The sequence below is a fragment of the Coptis chinensis genome, chromosome 1, assembly GCF_015680905.1.
Source record: "Coptis chinensis isolate HL-2020 chromosome 1, ASM1568090v1, whole genome shotgun sequence".
Lineage (NCBI taxonomy): Eukaryota > Viridiplantae > Streptophyta > Magnoliopsida > Ranunculales > Ranunculaceae > Coptis > Coptis chinensis.
This window is the reverse complement of record NC_141456.1, coordinates 85163031-85182996: the sequence shown is the minus strand read 5'-3', so window position 1 is coordinate 85182996 and position 19966 is coordinate 85163031. Positions and strand designations below refer to the sequence as shown.

The 19966-nt window shown below is 40.4% G+C and overlaps 2 protein-coding genes across 2 annotated transcripts; both read left to right on the top strand.

The window, feature by feature from the left end:
* Positions 1–295: 295 nt before the first annotated feature.
* On the top strand, positions 296–11173 carry TRM9 (RNA-binding (RRM/RBD/RNP motifs) family protein). Its single transcript, XM_086556804.1, has 6 exons — positions 296–822; positions 890–976; positions 1048–1164; positions 1254–1529; positions 9742–9807; positions 10617–11173. Exons 1-6 carry the CDS (start codon positions 406–408, stop codon positions 10674–10676), a joined length of 1023 nt encoding a protein of 340 aa, XP_086412930.1. The 5' UTR covers positions 296–405; the 3' UTR covers positions 10677–11173.
* LOC147525571 (uncharacterized) lies at positions 10722–19896 on the top strand. The gene is made up of 3 exons (XM_086556807.1): positions 10722–10844; positions 12855–16033; positions 19441–19896. The coding sequence occupies exon 2, from the start codon at positions 14630–14632 to the stop codon at positions 15536–15538; it is 909 nt and encodes a 302-aa protein (XP_086412933.1). The 5' UTR covers positions 10722–10844; positions 12855–14629; the 3' UTR covers positions 15539–16033; positions 19441–19896.
* The last annotated feature ends 70 nt before the right edge of the window (positions 19897–19966 follow it).

Here is a 19966-nt window from a genome sequence, read left to right as displayed (position 1 = left end):
GGTGAGAATAAAGCAATTTCTTAAAATGCTGGAGTTTGTACTCGATAGCACGCGCCATTAGTACTGGCGAGCGACAGTATCAATGGCGAGCGACATTGGTACTGGCGTGCGCCAGTACTAATGGTGCGGTTGGTGGCCCCTACGATCGAATTTGCGGGTAAAATTTGCGACCACCTAAAGTTAGTCGAAATTTGGGACCAGTTTCTATGGTCGCATTCTTCAAATATGAAGAGTATGCTAGAGATGCTATAAGGCGCTATATAAGCTATTGGAGCGACTTACTCCCGATTATCGCTTAAACTGCACAGTAGTAGTGATGATATTTCGGAAGTCGAAACTATCTGACTTTTTCTCTTCTAAAAACCTTAAAACAGAAAACCGTAGTTGGCCGCAGAATTTGGAAAAATGGTTATTCTCGACTCCAGTCCTCTAAATAATAATAATCACAATAAAGAAGAAGAAGAAGAAAATGAGGACATATACGTAGCAAACTGTGGGCCCGCAGTGGGAATATCATTGGAAGAAATAGCATCCGCTTTCAGTGAATTCGGAGAAGTGAAATCAGTCGAAGCCGCCGATGAAACCGGAGCTCGCGTGATTGTTTCATTTTGTCAGGACTCTTCTGCTCGAGCCGCTATCCAATCTTTCCATGGACTTCCTTGCCCTCTTCTCAACAACCGCCTTCTCCACATCCGCTACTCTTTTCTCAAACCCAAACCCTCTTCTTCTTCTTCTGTTTCGGTGGTTTCTTTGGAGGCTTCAGAGTTACAAATTCCGGGACTATACTTGTTACGTGACTTCATTACGACCGAACAAGAGCAGGTTGCTCTTCGTCTTTTTTTCTTCTTCTTCACTTTTACTTGTTGTTGACGTAAACTGTTTTTTACAGGAGTTATTGGCACAAGTTGATGCTAGGCCTTGGGAGAATTTAGCAAAGAGAAGGGTTCAGCATTATGGCTACGAGTTTCTTTACCAAGTAAGATATTTACTCTTCATGCTATTCAGACTACTGTACTGTATAATATATTTACGCCCATTTCTGATTAGACCAGGAATGTTAATACAAAACATCATCTCGGTCAACTTCCTTCTTTTCTTTCTCCGATACTGGAAAATATCTCATCATTTCCAAACATTACCGACAATCTTCTGGACCAGCTAACGGTATCCTTCTTCTCCAATTCTACTTGTTAATAAATAACTTGTTATTTTCATCACTAAACATGCCTAGCTTGGTGAACTTATTATTACAGGTTAATGAATATCCACCAGGGGTGGGTTTGTCACCGCATATTGATACACATTCCGCGTTTCAGGGATCTATTTTCAGTCTTTCACTAGCAGGTCCCTGCGTCATGGAGTTCAGGAAATACTCACAAGGTTCATGGCTTCCACCATCTTCGTCTCCTGACAAAATTGGTGAAAATCCCCAAGTTTTTAAAAAAGCTCTATTTCTTCCCCCTCGGTCAATGCTTCTGTTATCCGGAGAGGCAAGATATGCTTGGCATCATTATATTCCACACCACAAGGTAAATGATAAACTCACAGTTATTCTCCTCAAGTTATAAAAAAGTTTTATCGTATTTTTTTTTTTTTTTTTTTTTTTTAATTTTTTAGAAGTGTGACTGGGTATTGAATTTGGTTACTTGTAGAAACTAAAATTTAACTCGTGTGAGGCCAAACAGAATAGAGATTATCCTGTAGACTAGTAATAACAGATAATAAATAGAGAAGAACACAAGAGATTTGCCCTAAACACAGAGAAAAACGTCTCTAATGTCTATTAAAGTTTAATAAAAGCAAGAATGATCTAATATTAGCCCACAAGCCGGACTTTATAGCTGTAAAACATTCTAAATCCGAATATTATTCCTACTAAAATTAACTAGATAATAACAGAAGTAATCTACCAAAAATCTAGCCTAAATCGGACTCAGATTTACTTCCGAAACGGTAAAAAGGAAAGAAAATATAAAAATTATGAATTTGGAACGGAAAACAGTAGATTTTGACCTCAAAAACGGCTATTACAGAGCGTAGCTTGGTGGTGACAGCCTGCGCGCCGCCGAGATCTTTCCGAATTGGGGTCATACGCGTGATTCTGACAACCGTAGCCAAAGTTATAGCCAAAATGCTAAAACACATCCCAACTTACCCCAATTAGGAAAAGATCACGATCACTTGCCTTTGCGCTGATCTGCCAACTCATGATACTTTAGTGCCATCAATATGCAATCTATCAACTTAGCATCATCTGACTCGGATCCTCCTGCATCAGTCGGCCCAGGTTGGAAATAACTTGTTGATGTATCTTGTTGGCTGAAGCTTCAACAATGGATGAACATCAATAAGATTTAATAAATCAAACACCTAAATCTAGGGTTCAACCTTCAAACATGAAGAACAATTCACAAAAAATTAATAATCAATAATAATCATCTAACAATGAAGGCCTAGATGCCTTTATATAAGAAAACAACTACTAAACCTAATTGGAAACCAAATAGAAAACTATCCTAAATCCTATTCCTAATTGAATTAGGAAACCAAATAAAATAGAAACTACTAATTAATTAATAATTCATGCTCATGCATCACTTGTCCTCGAGTTCACAATAGTAGTATCGGACTCCACAAAACAATGACTTAGGTGCTTCACATTAAAGACATCAAAAGTCTTCAAATGACTGGGTAGGCGCAACCGGTATGCATTATCATTGATCTTCTGCAGTACCTCAGGGTCCAATCTTCCGCTCCTTAAGCTTATTATACTCTCCAACAGGAAAACGGTCACGAGTTAATACCACCCAAACAAAATCACCAACATCAAAAAGTACGTGACGACGATGACTACCGACCTGAAGCTTATACTTGGCATTGTTCTTATGAATGGCCAGTTTCACATGCTCATGGATACCCCGAAGATGTTCTGCCATTTCATTTGCCTTAGGATTCAAACGACCTATATGTGGAATAGGGGCAAATTCCAGCATCTCGGATGGGTTCTGACCAACAACAATCTCAAATGGACTCAATCCTGTGGTTTTGTTCTTCAATCTGTTATAGGCAAATTCAGCTTGCGGTAACGCCAGATCCCACTGTTTTGGTTTAGTTCCTGCCAAGCACCTGAAAAGGTTGCCCAAACTTTGGTTCACTACCTTAGTCTGACCGTCTGTCTGTGGGTGGTAGGCGCTACTGAAATTCAACTGGGTACCCAGTTTACTCCATAAACTTTTCCAGAAATGACTTATGAACTTGGTGTCACAATCGGAAGTAATTGATCGAGGAACACCATGTAAACGCACAATCTCCTTAAAGTAACGATGAGCGATCCGGCCAGCATCCATTGTCTTCTTGCAAAGTACAAAATGGGTCATCTTGGAGAATTTGTCAACCACAACCAAAATAGAATCTGAAGACCGTTGGGTACGGGGTAAAACCAACATAAAGTTCATACTGACATCGAGCCATGGGGCTTTAGGAACGGTAAAGGAGTGTACAAACCTACATTGGTGAGAACTCCTTTGGACTGTTGACACACATAACAACGATCCACATAATGAGCCATGTCACTGGACAATTTGGGCAATAAAAGTCAGAAGAGATAAGGGCCAATGTCTTATCTCGCCCAAAGTGACCCTCGTTATGAAGCTCACTGATAATCTGCTACCTTAGGGAACAATCTGGAATGCACAACTGTAGACCACGAAATAGATAACCATTATGCAAAATAAAATCATGACGTTGACTGTCAGTTACCTCCTGAATTATCCCCCTGAAGGAAGGATCTGCTTCATACATATCAGTGAAAGCCTAAAATCCTACAACTCTAGTGCGCATGGTGGTAAGGAGTAACATACGACAACTCAGAGCATTTGCGGCTTTGTTCAAGCTGCCTGCTTGGTGCCTCAATGAGAACGTGAACTCCTGTAAGTACGCCACCCACTTGGCATGCCGTCGATTCAAGTTGTGCTGGCCATTTATATACTTTAGGGCCTCATGGTCAGTGAGAAGAATGAACTCCCTCTATATTAGGTAGTGTTGCCAATGCTTCAGGGACTGAACTATGGCATAGAATTCCATATCATAGGTGGAGTAATTTTTCTTTGATCCTAATAGCTTCTCACTGAAAAAAGCTATGGGTCGCCCCTCCTGACTCAGAACACCACCAATGCCAATTCCAGATGCATCACAATTCACCTTAAACATTTTTTCAAAATCGGGAAGTGCCAACACTAGCGCCTCTGTCATCTTTTGCTTGACCAGTTGAAAACTCATGTCAGCGTCCTCAGACCACTTGAAATCACGACCCTTGAGGTACTCTGTGATAGGAGCAATCAAAGAGTTGAAATTTCGGATGAACCGGCGGTAGAAAGATGCCAATCCATGGAAACTTCACACATCATGCAAGGTCTTTGGCGTGGCCACTCTAAGATCGCGTCTATCTTTGACTGATCTGCATGAACACCATCAGTAGACACAATAAAACCGAGGAAGGTTACAGAAGTAGTGAAGAAAGAACACTTCTTCGGATTGGCGAATAGGCATTTCATTCTCAGCATATCAAAAACAGTACGGAGGTGATCTAAGTGTGATGCCCATGTCAGGCTATAAATGAGAATATCGTCGAAGTAGACTACAACGAATTTCCCCATGAGAGGTCGTAAAACTTGATGCATAAACCGCAGAAATGTGTTGGGCGCATTGGACACCCCAAAAGGCATTACCATCCACTCATACAACCCATGGTGCGTCTTAAACGCTGTCTTCCACTCATCTCCAGGTATGATTCGGATCTGGTGGTATCCACTTTTAAGGTCAATTTTTGAGAAGACCTTAGAACCGGACAACTGATCTAACATATCATCTAGGCGGGGAATTGGGAACCTATATTTCACTGTGATCCTATTGATTGCTCTGCTATCAACACGCATACGCCAGGAACCATCTTTCTTCGGCACTAGCAGGGACTACACATGGGCTCATACTCTCACGGATGTAGCCTCGTTCTAATAGCTCTACCACCTATCACTGCAACTCTTCAGAGTCTTTAGGTCTAAAGCGATATGCCGGTCGATTATGTAAACTCGAGCCTAGAACAAGGTCGATCTGATGATGAATATCCCTCATAGGTGGTAGCCCAGGGGGAAGATCTTCTGCCATCATGTCAGAAAACTCGGCTAGTAGCTGTTGCACTTCTGTTGGTAAATCGGAATTCACATTGCTTGCTGCATTAGTTCCACAAGGCATTAGAACATAGATTACATCTCCACGCTTAATCTCAACTAAAAACCGGGACATAGAAAGTAATGTAGTACTATTGGCTAATGGGGCATGAATGGGTCCTTCTCGACGAGGTGCCAACACAATTTTCTTCCCTTTCATGCTGAGGGAATATGTATTTTTCCGCCCATCATGAACAACACTGCGATCATACTGCCAAGGTCTACCTAACAATACATGACATGCATCCATAGCTACAACATCACACCAACCATTATCAAAATATTTCTTGTTGATCGAAAAAGAAATTAGACAGTGCCTATCTATTGTTACCTCAGTGCCTTTACTCAACCACGACAATTTGTATGGCTTGGGATGACGATCTGTCTTCAACTGTATTTTCTGGACAACTTCTTCAGACACTACGTTTTCACAACTACCATTGTCAATGATCATTTTGCAGACTTTATCGCCAACTGTGCAGGTTGTGTGGAAAATATTGGTTCTTAACCAATCGTCTCCTAATTCACCCTTGGGAGTTAGTAGACTCTTACGAACGACTAGATTCTCACGGCCATCTCCATACAACACATCATCTTCATCATCGTCATACTCAGGCTCTCCCATCTCCTCAGTGTCGTCTGCTATGCCTTTCTCAATTAAGAGATTTTTACCCTTCTGAAAACTAGGAGGTTTCCGACAAGCATTCGATTTATGACCCTGTTCACCACATCTGAAACACCGAATAGTAGAACTAGGATTACCTGTCGGTGGCTGCTGGGCTGGACCAGGTTCTTGAGGGCGAATTGGTCGACTGCTTGGCTCTCCTCGGAACAGTGGTCGCCTGTTCTGTTGTTTCTCTACAACAAATCCACGCTACTATGCCTCAGAAACGGTCCACATTGAGTGAAAGCTGAGGACATCCTGTAGGGGTTGGCGTAATCCCCCAAATACCGCGCCACATTCTGTTTGTCTGTGTCAGATAAATCATTATGGGCAATCAATTGATAGAATTCCTTTGTATATTCATCAACCAATCTTGCGCCTTGCCTCAACGAATGAAGCCACTGGAACAAGGTTTGAGTGTAGCCAAAAGGAAGAAAGTGACCCTGCATACTCTTCTTCATCTTCGCCCAATCAGTGATCTTGGCCTTTCCTATGTCGTGACCGCCTCAACTGTTCCCACCACGCAGATGCTCTGCCCTTGAGTTTGATGGTGACCAATTTCACTTTGACACGATCTGGAACTTCCTTATAATCAAAGGTTCGCTCTAGTTCATTCAACCAATCGATGAATCCTTCGACATCTAACGTACCCGAAAACTCAGGCAGTTCTATTTTGAAATCCTTACTATGGTGCTCTCTGAAGCGAGCCTCATTGGGATATAGGTTTTCAAAACTGGAATCGGAATCGTGATCTTCGATCTCACGATCACCAATATCCTGCGCCCTTAGACGCTGGGTTAACTCTGCAACTTGCCTTTGTAAATCTTCAATCATGACGTCCTGAATGTCACGATCATGGCGTTGGACTTTCTAGTTCGGAATCTGCCCATGACGACCACGACCAACTGCCATTGAAACTAATGAAATCTAACCCCAGGAAGATGAAAAAAGCTTTGATACCAACTGAAGCCTAACAGAATAAAGATTATCTTGTAGGCTAGTAATAACATATAATAAACAGAGAGGAACACGAGATATGCCCTAAACACAGAGAAAAACGTCTCTAATGTCTATTAAAGTTTAATAAAAGCAAGAATGATCCAATATTAGCCCACAAGCCAGACTTTATAGTTGTAAAACATTCTAAATCCGAATATTATTCCTACTAAAATTAACTAGATAATAACATAAGTAATCTACCAAAAATCTAGCCCAAATCGGACTCAGATTTACTTCCGAAACGGTAAAAAGGAAAGAAAATCTAAAAATGATGAATTTGGAAGGGAAAACATTGGATTTTGACTTCGAAAATGGCTACCACGAAGTTGTGGTGACAGCGTGTGCGCCGCCGAGATTTTTCCAAATTAGGGTTACACGCGTGATTCTGATAACCGTAGCCAAAGTTATGGCCAAAATACCAAAACACATTCCAACTTACCCCAATTTGGAAAAGATCACGATTACTTGCTATCTTTGCGCTGATCCGCCAACTCATGATACTTTAGTGCCATCAATATGCAATCTGTCAACTCAGCATCATCTGACTCGGATCCTCTTGCATCACCGTGCCTACGGCAATCCACTTTTCTATGTGACATTTTAGGCAAGTCTACCCAATTGACATGTTGACTATTATCACATGGTTCAGCAAGTTAATCATTCATCATCTACTGAAGTCATTAGGAATCAAGACACTAAATACATATGATTGGTCTGTAACAGGACCAGGGGATTCATGCATCTTTGTTCAGCAAACCTGCTTGTGCCCGTTCTCCTTTTAGTTTAGTGTCACACTGCCACATATATAAGCAGGATGTCAAAAATCAATAGAATTAGACAGAAAAGCACCAAGTGATTACCAGTCGATGATGACCTGGCAAAACACGCAACTTTAGTTCGCTTGGGTGTGGGGAGCAACACTGCGTCACTCACTTTGTTCTTCCCAATTTGTCTAAAACGAACATTTGATGCAATTGGAGGATTTCTGGCTTGAACTGGAAGGAATGCCAATTGCTTTAGAACGAATTGCTAAGAAAGTCTAATTCAGGCAGGATCATCCCCTGTTCCAACCGATGCCTTCCCTTTTATAATCTTACTTTATAGTTAGTTGCACTTAATGCCAAGACTTGCTTGAATATAAGTTGTCCTTACAGGTCTTCAAAATAAAGGACCTACTATCAGTGAGGAACTCCATCAATTTTAGATGTCATTTAGCCATAGACACATTCATATATCAATATAATTTGGGTACCCCATAGAATTTAAATTGTGTTGATGTTCTCTGTTTACCCAGCTATTTAGAACTTGAGAGCAAGAGACGAAAAAAGGATTTAAGCAGCTCCATCCATAGAGGAAACTCTTTGCTTGTTAGTTCAAGCTTCTTTCTAGAGGGGTTGTTTCCTAATTCCTACTGGGAACAGACTTCCTTCTAGTCTGAGAACCTAGATTTTCTCCTAAATTCAAGGATATTGCTAAATTTTTGGCTAACAATTTGGTAGATTTTAGGAAAGTCTAACTACACAGATCCTGAGAAAATCAAGACCAACAGTTAAGCCATTCTAACTCTGCCGTGAAAACTGGGCTGTTTTGTGTTATAGATTATTTATGCAGGCTGTAAGAGATGAATGATAATGTCAAGTGATACCTTAGCATGTAAACTGTCATTAGAGCGAGTGACCGTTCGTTACTGTGTGTATCACTATTATCACGTTGTATAAGCGTGTAACAGATTAGCTCCTCTGTATCCAACTAATGTGAGAAATCAAATAATAACGCAAGCGCTTTTCTTGGCATGTGCTAATATGTTTATACTGTTGCTGTCAAAAAGGCTTCTATTTAGAGTCGAATATGGTAGACTTATAGCATGGAGCGACAAGACAAATCTATCCTTCGGTACAACCCAACCTTAAACACCCAAGCGTTTACATTACAAAACAATTGTATCCCAATTGCAAATGAAGTCATGAAACCTCAATCCCTTTAGCACTGCAATTCTATGCCTCCTAGACCAGTCAAACAACATTTCTTTGATTTCCAGGAAAAGATTATGTGTTTTCTTTTAATCTCAAAAAGATTCTTTGATGCACTCATTCGAAAGCACCCAAACACTGATAGATGAGAACATTCAAGATTTTTGGGTATGTGAGGCTACCTTTGATTCATTGATTTCAATTTACATTGCAAATGAAATTTCAAAGCATCTGGTTTTGCCTATGTACAAACTTAATCCTTTTTGTTTGATTGGACTCAAGAAACCTTGAAAAACATTGGAGTTCCCATTCGGTTAAGAAGATCTGATGAAATAACATCAGATCCCTATTCTTGGATAACTTGGATAATACAGTGATTTGCATCAAAACACACTGGAAACATTTGTAGAAATAGGAGCTCAATTACAATGAAACCACCGTATAGGCTATATCTCATTTATTTGTGTGCTTTGAGGCTTGTTCCTTCTCATGTAAGATTATTTACCTTTTTGTTACTGATTATGATTAAGTTTTCCAATCATCTGCACTAAAGGCTCCTGTGAGTTTGATTGGTCATTCATGCACAATGTCGAGTACAAACTGGCTATCTGACCTTCATTTGGAGTTTTGTACTTTTCAGTGCAAATAGCATAGATGTTTTTCTGCAGATAATGCTTTTGTCGTCTCGTATGCGCTCTGTTGACTCCTACAATCTAATCAAGTGGGGGAATAAAAAAATATGAGAATATTAGAAGTTAATTGCAATCCTCTTCTTTTATTGGTATAATTTGAATCGTATTGTTGATCAAAGGTTAATGCTAATTTTTTTCAGATCCTAGTGATACGTTGCATCTATAACTTGATCAACATCTTTATGCTGCAGGTTGATGCAGTGAGAGGAAATATAATCAAGAGAAGTTCAAGGAGGGTTTCCTTCACGTTACGGAAGGTTTATATTTTAGCATCCTCTTTGTGAAAAATGTTTATAATTAGCTCCCTCTTTGTTAAAAATAGGTATATTATCCTCTTCATTTTTGGCTGAAGTCGATAAAGGCTTTTTGTAAGGTGGAAAATGCAAGACGGGCATAGCCAATCCGATGTCATTATGATTGGCTATATAGCCTAGTCAATTGAGGTACGAGTGAAAAAAAAATGGTCAGATTCATAGGCGAAATCTCCGTATGAGCCTTGTCGTTCCCAGAGTGCAAGATGCCTAGCCACAGAGCCTAAGGCTCTGGAGAGTGGTGTCCAGAACGTGGTTTTGGTGTCTTTAGTGGCTTCCAAACCGCATGTCTTTAAGTCTCGTTCTATTTGTTGTCTGAATAAGCTATGTTTGGCTTGAAGATAAGACTATTATCTCTAGTTGCTAAAGCAACTGTCTCAGATGTCATTCATGGAGCTAATTAGCTTACCTATTGAAGGAGAGACTTGTTTCTGTATGCTGTCCTGTTTGTTAGCACCAAAGAAATCAGATTCTGTGTACATCAGATGCTTGACGTTTTGAGTTTTAAAAATTCTGGCCTCGTAGAAACCAGTCTTGGAAACAGTCAGCCCCGTACCACATTACATGGCATCCCACTATTCCAGGGTAAACAGCTTAAAATTACTGAGTGGAGAGAACAGAAGTTATCGATAGTACCACAACGAAAGAATTTAAGTCTGGTTAAAAAACATTGTATAATGTATTTTATATCATACTAGGCATGGTCCTTGTTTAAATTTTTTGTCATAAACTGATATTGAGTCACCTGTTTACAGGTTAGAAATGGACCTTGCTGCTGTGAATTCCCGCAATACTGTGATTCTCAAAGCAGATAGATGTGTACATATTATGGAATGCCTAGTTGGTTTCCATTTCATTTTTGCCAAATTTTACCGTCACTCCAGAAACTGCTGTAGCTAGCTCCATAGTACAAATGATCACAGTTAATTACTTTTGAAGAAACCAGACAGGAGCTGACCATGAGGTGCTGAATCTGTTACGAGGTATTCTGCAATTCTTTGGATGGTGGCATTTATTCGTTGAGTAATTATTCTGGTTTTTCATTTAGAATTTAACACTTCGATTAGGACCTGAGATCTCTCCTGCAGTAAGATTGTCATTCGCTGGCCCCTAGTGTGAACATTCAACTGTTCCAGAGGAATTAATTTAATTTTCTTTCGGATGAAGCTTCTGGTGTAAGTGTGTAACCCCAGGTCCATTTGGCTATCGTAGACCGACTAGTGTGAATATTCATAGAGATGAGAATAACTTCTCTACACTAAATGTTCTTTTTTCTCCCCTTTCTTTCTTATATCATTTTATTTTGTTGGAACTAAGTTTCATTGATAAGTAACCTGTTCCTTAGACAAATAGTCAAAATACACACGCAAAAACATCATCGATAATAAGTTAGCTTTTAGATACAGAAGATGGTGAGAAAAACACCTAAAGCCGGTAGCAGTTGAAACGGCCAGGCCACTCTAGTTGTCCAAGGGTACAACATAAAATTATCATGGGCAAGTGAAGCCGCAAATGAATCAGCACAAGCATTACTTCCCTACAACTCCAGTAAAACCGAACCTAAGATGGTTCAGCGAGATACTGAAAAATCTCTTTTAAGTTGGCTGTAAGGTCCAATGCATGTCCAAAGATTTAAACGCAGTAGAGCTGTAGAGACTGAACACCTTTTAGGCAAATTTCCTTATACAGTCTTGAATGAGCGTTTAGGAATTGGTAGTGTTACCCTGGAATATTTTGTCAATTTGGAGGTGGATGATAATTGATATGATATAAGAGGGGATCTGATTAAAAAGACAAAAAAAATATGATATAAGAGGGCAGGATCAATACAAGGAAAGAGTGGAACTGGCCAAGAAGATTTAGAATAAGGGTCACGGTATTGACACCCCATTTTATGGAATTGGCACTTTTTGACCAATTCAAAGGTAATAGCACCCTTCCATTAATCACATAAAAAATACTCACGGCAGGCAATTGACGCGAGATCCCATATCTCACGGAAGGTGGTTATCGTTGGTTTTTTTTTTTAGCCACTGTAAAAAAAAGTTAGTTGTCGCGAGATGGTTGTGTTCATCAAAATTTAGTCTTTGCTTGTGTTAATTATCAAAATTTGTCTTCATTAATTTGACCACAAAATTTTCTTATAACATATGAAAATATTTGCGGCGAGATAGCAAAATTATGCCTCGATTGTACATTTTTTTGTTATGATTTTGGTGTTGTTCTTAGAGTGTATAAAGAAGTTTTAAAAAAGAAAATAAGATATTCATATGTCGTGTGTATTCAATACGCAAAATTTGAAGTGAAAAAAAACAAAAAACACAAAAAAAAAATGTTCCGCAACAACTGTTTGCCGTGGGATATGAGATCCCGTGGCAACCCTATGTCGTGGATTGTGCGATCTCACGGCAACTGTCTGCCGTGGGATATAGGATCTTGAGGTAACCCGATGCCGTAGAACTATGGGCATGTGGGGTGTAAAAGAATATATAAAAAATAATTATTATTGTTTTACTTTTTGCCAAAAGTGCCAGCGCACTACAATAAAAAGATGTTGATTTTAACAGATTGCCAGAACTTGTCTCATGTTTTGGAGCTGTAAACTGTTTTGCAATAATTGGGAGCAACCATTATTCTACTGACATTTACTTTTGCATGTCGAAGCATCTAATAAAGATGGATGACTGCTAAACTTCATAAATCAATTGGACTGTGAACATGGTAGCCCGATGTAGATTATTCTAGAAGTGCACAGTAAGCGGGCGCGTATCTCAGCGAATTAGGAATTAAGATTGAACAATGAACACCGCAACCCAAATTGTTCCTACACAAAGAATTTGCTTCTTTGGACATGATATCCGAGATCATAGCTCCTCAGAATATTTATAGCCTTGCAAAAAGATGTTTTCAAACTTTTGATTTTACCCTTTTTTATAGTTTTAATATACTGTTTGACAAGGCTAAGCACACTCAAATGAGCTAACTTTTTGCAGGGAAGATCTCCATCGGGTAGATCATATACAGGGAATTATTTCATAAAAAAAGGAAAAAAGAAAAAGAAAAGAAACACCCAAAGATTCAATCAAGATCGAGGAAAGGTAAAAAAAACAATTATGTTGAGGTTGAACAATAGCTCTTCTGCGGCGTAAAGCAGCTCCCCCCTAACTCCTCCCTCTTCTTTTCTCCTTTCCTTCTTGGATTAAGTGATCTCATCTCTTGATCCTTCAAAGTCTTTGTCTTAGCTGGTCTTAACATCTTTATAGATATCAGAGTCTAGAAGTGGTTTGTCATTGTATCTCCTTCTCAGATCTCTGAGAGACAGAGAGTTGTTTTCTTTTGGTTGTTGCGTACCTTATCAGTTTGCCCTTGTGGGAGGCTGGTGCCATCAAGTAGAAGAGAGTAGATAAGACCCCCAGTCTCTGTTGTCTAGCCTTGGCTCTTGCCTAGGGCACGCTAGAGAGTGCTGATGGGCGCTCCACAAGAGGCTAGGGTGGATCTGTCTGTCCAAGATGGATGGACTAGAACTAAGATAGAAAAACTTCAAGAGGATATGAAAAATCTCTTTTGCTCAAAAGAAAAAAAGGTGGTAGAGATTGACAGTAAGAATATGGAAGAATCCACCTTTGAGCATACTAACTTGATGGGTAAGTTGTATGGAGGAAAACTCATCTCGCTACAAGATCTAGCGGATGAGATGCACAGATGTTGGCAAACTAGGGGAAACACAAAGGTGGAACTGATAACAAAAGGATATTACAAGATGGAATTCGAAGAAAAGAAGGAATTTGATCATGTCAGGAAGAATGGCCCGTAGTTGATACAAGAGTTCATATTTTCAGTAAAGAAGGGGATACACACAGATAAGGTGGCTACTTCAAAGAAGTTTGATTTGGTGGACTTCTGAGTCCAAATTTACGGGATCCCGAGAGACCGAATAAATGAAGAGAACGTTCGAAATGTGGGACTAATCCTTGGTAAAGTAAAGGATGTGGATCTATGCTGCAGAACGGAGTTTAAAAATCCAGTAGCCAGGGTGAGAGTACGAATGGATATAAAAGAGCGGCTGATGAAAGACATAGATCTCCATACTGAGATGGGGGAAGTGTTCCCAGTGACATCTTCTGCTACTTTTGTGGATGTATAAGTCATGATATCCACTACTGTAACCAGAGAGATTCATACAGCATGGAGTTGCGCAAACATGGGGGTTCCTCCAGAGACATTAAAAACAATTTTTCCTTCATGATGAGAGCAAATGTCTTCTTCAATGGAGCTGCAAGTACTGGCCCAGCATCCGTAACTATATCTGGATCCCCACAAAAACCCAAACTCGATCAAATTCCAGCCAGAAATAGGGGCTCACCGGTGAAAAGGCTATGGTATGGGGCAAGAGTACTGTCATCACCACCAACAGTTGGAACGGTCGGAAAAGAATCTGATGTCAGGGTTTGGAGTACGGAGGTCGAGCTCCTACTGTAACAGATATCAGAACGGCTAGTCCAGAGGATGGATGAGGTGGGAGTGTCAGTTACCGTTGGAGATTCAGTTTCAAATTATGGGGACTTTTTGACGCAAGGTTTAGCCCAGAATGGGGTAGGGCAGATTCAAGCCCAGAATAAGGAAGGCAAAGGCCTCAGTCCAGAGAAGTCGAATGGGCCTGAGGCCCAAAGGGGGGCGGTTGTGGTTTGGACCCCAGAGCCTGGGCCTGCGGGTATGGATCTTGACAGTAACCCAAAAGAACAAGAGGGTAGACCGGGCCTGTTAGAAAATGAAGATTCGGTGGAGGGTCACGATAAGGAGAGGGAAAAGGTGGGATACCAAGCTGTCAAGCGAGGGGGGCCAGCTATGGAGGGTGGTTTTTTGGGGAACTAGGGTAAATCTTCTGAAGGATCACGCCTTGCCGTTTTTGGTTTCCCCCCTTTCCCAAGCCATCATTCCCATTCTTGAGAAGAGTGAAGTTGATGGGAGAGATCACGCTTCTTTATCATCAGGTGATGGGAAACTAAACTTTCGTTTTATTGGGTTGCCAAAACGAGGGAGGGGGTATAAAACTCTTGTCTCTAAAGGCTCAAGAAAGGGAAGCACAAAGAGAAGGGTGCGAGAAGTGGAAGGGATCAGTATGGGAAGTAAGAGGAAATTGTGTAGGGGAGTGGAAAAAAAAGGTGCAAGTATGGATGATGATGGATGGCACATGCACAGCTTAAGACTGACGGCAAGACAATCAAAAAGGGCTAAGAGAGAGGTTGATGACTTGAGAGCAAAAGGGTTGGGACACTTGTTGATTCCGGAAGAAGTACCAATTATTGCCATTTCTAGTGACTCGAGGGAATCAGTGGAACCAGACATATCCAATAACTCTTTGAGTTCCAGTGGGCAATCAGAAGAAGGATGGGGACCAGAAATACCAAAGGAGGATATCCCATCTGATGCTTTTACAGATGAAGAAGAGGAAGAGCCCTCAGAAGAAGAGGACTTGGATATGGTGGTGTTCAATGCAGACTCTCAAGAGGAGGTCTCGGTGGGAAATGCTCCTTTGGACCTGACTCAAGGAAGCCAAGATGGGGGTGGGTATGATTTTGATAGGAGTGTATCTCAGGTTAAATTTGACCAACCAAAGCCTCTGGCTATGGATGATTCCACAGTGGTGAAACAACAAGTAGGTAAAGGAAAGAAATAGTGTAATGCAGATAGCTCTGAGAGGGGCAAAAGTGATACAAGTGGGTACAATGGGGATGACAGCTCAAATAATGAGAACACAGGGGAGGCTGTCAATAGCAAAGAAAAACAAGGGAAAGATAACCCAAAAAAAGAAAAGATCTGTGAAGTAAAGAATGATGCAACCAGCAGTGGGGGTCTGTGCTTGTCTCCTCCAGGGTTTGCGGTGGTTGTCCCATCACAGCTACCTTAGTATCCATGACGATACACTTCTGGAATTGCCGGGATTGGTACCACCACGGCAGTTCAACAACTAAAGGACCTAATAGGGAGGTTTGATGTAAATATTGTGTGCTTGTCATAAACCAAGGCTTCGAAGGAGAATATAGAAAAGCTAGGGAAGCAGTTGAAGTTTAGTGGAGTTTTTGCTGTGCCAGCCAAAGGTCTAAGTGGGGGTTTGGCTATTCTATGGAAGGAGGACGTTGAACTGGAGATTTTGGGAGCATCTCGCAATCAGGTAAAATTTTAAATTATTTTCATAAAGATCCTTGGTATTTTACTTTTGTGTATGGGGAACCTGTTGCTAATAACAGAAATAAAGTGTGGGACGAACAACTGAGGGAAGTTGCTCCCTTAGTTCCAGGCCCCTGGTGTATGTTTGGGGATTTTAACGCTATCTCAAGTTTGGATGAGAAGATTGGGGGGAAAAGTAGAATCACAAAAAGCATGCATGATTTCAACAGATTCATTAATGATTTGGGTCTAGTGGACTTGGGTTTTAAAGGACCCAAGTACACTTAGAGTAATAGCAGAAAACCTAAAGATCACATTCTAGAGAGGTTGGACAGAGCTATGGCTACTCTTGAATGGATTGTGGCCTTCCCTAATGCCCAGATTAGAACTTGGACTAATGCTATTTCTAACCATATCTCCTTGTTCATCAATCTTGAGAAACAAGAAGAAAGACTTCGAAGACCTTTTAAATTCTTTGATATGTAGCTTAAGCATGAGACCTGTTTGGAGGTCATTGAAAAAGCTTGGAATTCTATTGCTCATGATCTCCCTGACAGAAACTTTATGAATAAGTTGGAAAAGACTAAACAAGACTTATCCATGTGGAATAAACATGTTTTTGGCAACATTTTTACCAACATCAAAGCCACCCAAGCTAAGCTTGATACTGTTCTGACTAAGCCTTTTAGCATTGTCAACTACAACAAAGCTAAAGGGCTTAAAGATGAATTGATTGAGTGGTATAACAAAGAGGAGGATTTCTGGAAACAAAAATCCTAAAATTCTTGGTTGAAGGATGGGGCCAGAAATACTAAATATTTCCACCTCTCTACCATCTATAGAAGAAGGAAGAATACTATTGATAATATTAGAAATAATGATGGGGATTGGAAAGAAGGAAGGACTGAAGTGGGGAGCTCTTTAAATCAGTATTTTATAGAGATCTCCACCTCAGACCATCCTGAAAGGAATGAGCATATCCTTGACCTGTTCCAACCTTGTGTGACAGATAGAGAAAATGAGATTCTCATTGTTATACCTAGTAGTGGTGATATCTGGGTTGTGGTGAGGAAGATAGGTAGCTATAACGCACCTGGGCCTGATGGTTTCCAAGGCATTTTTTATCAAAAATGGTGGGATATCATTGGTCCTGCTGTGATTGCTTTTGTTCAGGATTTCTTCATCCAAGGAGTCCTTAATCCTAGGCTAAATGAGACACATCTCACTCTGATTCCCAAGATTGAGAATCTTGACCATGCTTCTAAGTTTAGACCCATAAGTCTCTACAACTTTGGGTATAAGATTATCTCCAAGCTTCTGGCCAATAGACTTAAAAGTTTGATAAATAGAATTGTCTCCCCATTCCAAGGGGCTTTTATCAAAGGTAGAAGCATAGGAGATAATGTTGGTTTAGCATGTGAAGTCTTCCATAATATGAAGAATATGAGGAATAAGAATGAAGGCTGGCTTGCCCTTAAGCTGGACATGGCCAAAGCATATGATAGAGTGGAATGGTCTTTCCTAGATGGTATTTTTGAGAAGTTGGGGTTCAATCAAAAGTGGAGGCACATGATACAGCAATGTGTGTCTACTGTGTCCTTCCAGGTCATGTTAAATGGGTCTCCTCTGGATAGGTTTATCCCTGAAAGAGGGGTTAGACAAGGGGATCCTCTATCCCCATATCTGTTCATTTTAGTTTCAGAGGCCTTATCTAGAATGGTAGCCAGAGCTGAGCAAGGGGAGGAGGTGCATGGTATAAAGATTAAAAGGCACTCCCCTGCTCTAACTCACTTGTTGTATGCTGATGACCTTATCCTGTTTATTAAAGCAAATGTGGCTGAAAATTGGAATCTAAAAAAGATTCTGGATGACTATTGTGAGGCCTCAGGCCAAAAAATAAACTATGAAAAATCCAGTATCTTTTTTAGTAGGAATGTCTTTTATAGGCAAAAGATCAGGCTCAAAAGATTTTGGAAGGTGAGAAATTTTGCCCCAAAAGAAAAGTATCTAGGTGTTCCCATTATGTTAACAAGGAAAAAGTCTGAGGACTTTGATTACTTGGTAGACAAGATACATACTAAGATTAAAGGATGGAAGGCCAAGGTCCTGTCACAGGCTGGGAGAACAACTCTTATCCAAGCTGTGATCCAGGCCACTCCTCTATATGCCATGTCAACTTATTTGCTTCCTGTCTCTACTTGCAATAAGATTGACAAGGCATGTAGAGATTTCTGGTGGCCTGGAAAGGAACATTCTAAATGTGTCCACACCATAGGGTGGGATCACATATGTCAACCCAAAAGCTCTGGAGGCTTGGGGTTAAGAAAATCAAGAGATATGAATAAAGCCATGTTGGCTAAACTGCCATGGAAAGCTGCCACTGATATACACTCTCTATGGACAAGAACTATGTTTAGCATCTATGGTAAAAGTTGGATAGGGGACATGAAAAAACCCCCTGACAAAGCTTCCTACTTTTGGAAAGGCATACATAAAACTTTTAATGACATAAGTGGTGGCCTTATTTGGGCCATTGGAAATGGTAACTCCACCTCTATCATGAAGGATCCATGGCTTAAATGTAATGGAAAAACCACTACCCTGGAGGAGTTAGGGGTGGAGGTACTAGCTTTGCATGACAAGGTGGTTTCTGAGCTGTTCAGGATAGACAAGAGTGGGTGGGATGAGACTAAGATTGGACTCTATCTCGACCCTATCATCTGTAATAAGATTCTTGAGGTCAAAGTCAAGCCACAAGTGAACTCAGCTGATAAGCTGAGATGGGAAAAAGATAGATATGGCTGTATAACTGTGAAATCAGCTTACCATCTTCTTAAGCCTAATGAAGATGTGGGACAAAGTTCTAATTGCAACCCAATCACTCTAAGGCATATTTGGAAGGCTCTTGTCCCAGCACATATACAATTGTTCTTATGGAAAATGTATATGCATGTGTTACCTATGGGGGACATCCTATCTGAGAGACATATGATAGGAGATTTCTCTTGTCCTTATTCTTTCAAAGAAATAGAAATTGCAGATCATCTATTCTTTAATTGTGAATGGGTGAGAACTGTATGGTTTGGCTCACAAGTGGGATTGAGAATCCACAAGGAGCAACAACTTTGTTTAAGAGAAAGACTGGATCTGGTCTTGACTTGGTGTTGCAATGATAACAATGAGCAAAGGCTGGCTGGCACCCACTTTGTGTTCATGCTCCAACAGATCTGGCAAACTAGGAATGAGATCAAGTTTGAAAATAGGAAAGCAAATCGAGAAAGGATGATCAGGAAGAGCAGAGGTGGAGCACACAAATGCTATATGGCATACAGAGAATAATCAGTTTGAGCAAGTTTTTCCTAGTATACCAAATGATAGCATAATCATTCGGTTTGATGCTTCATTTTGCAGGCAGACTAGATGAGCTGGAGCTAGAGCAATTGCAATAGATAATGAAGGGTGCATTGTGGGGGCAGCAGTTAGAAGATTCAAGGCTTTGGAGGCAGTAGCAGCTGAGTTGGAAGCAGTGGAAGTGGCAACTATACTGGCAAAACATCTAGGAAGTCAGTATTTTGTGTTTGAAGGGGATAACTTGGAAGTCATTGGAGCTTTACAATATAGGTTATATAGCTCATGTAGATGGGAATGGGAGACTGTCAGAACTTATATTAATGTGCTGATGCCTGGATGCAGGTCCTATGAGTTTAGATAGATCAATGGGGATGCTGACTTGCTAGCTGGATGGGTACAACAGCAGTTAGGAAGCTCAGATCTTCCAAGTTGTATGTTGATTTCAAACTGCAGACCTTTGTTTGTTTGAGCTGGTTTTATATATATAGTAGTATGACTTGCATAAAAAAAAATAAAGATCGAGGAAAGGCCCAAAAATTGCAGCCTAAATTGAAATCCTTAAATTTTAGGATATTACTAGCATTTC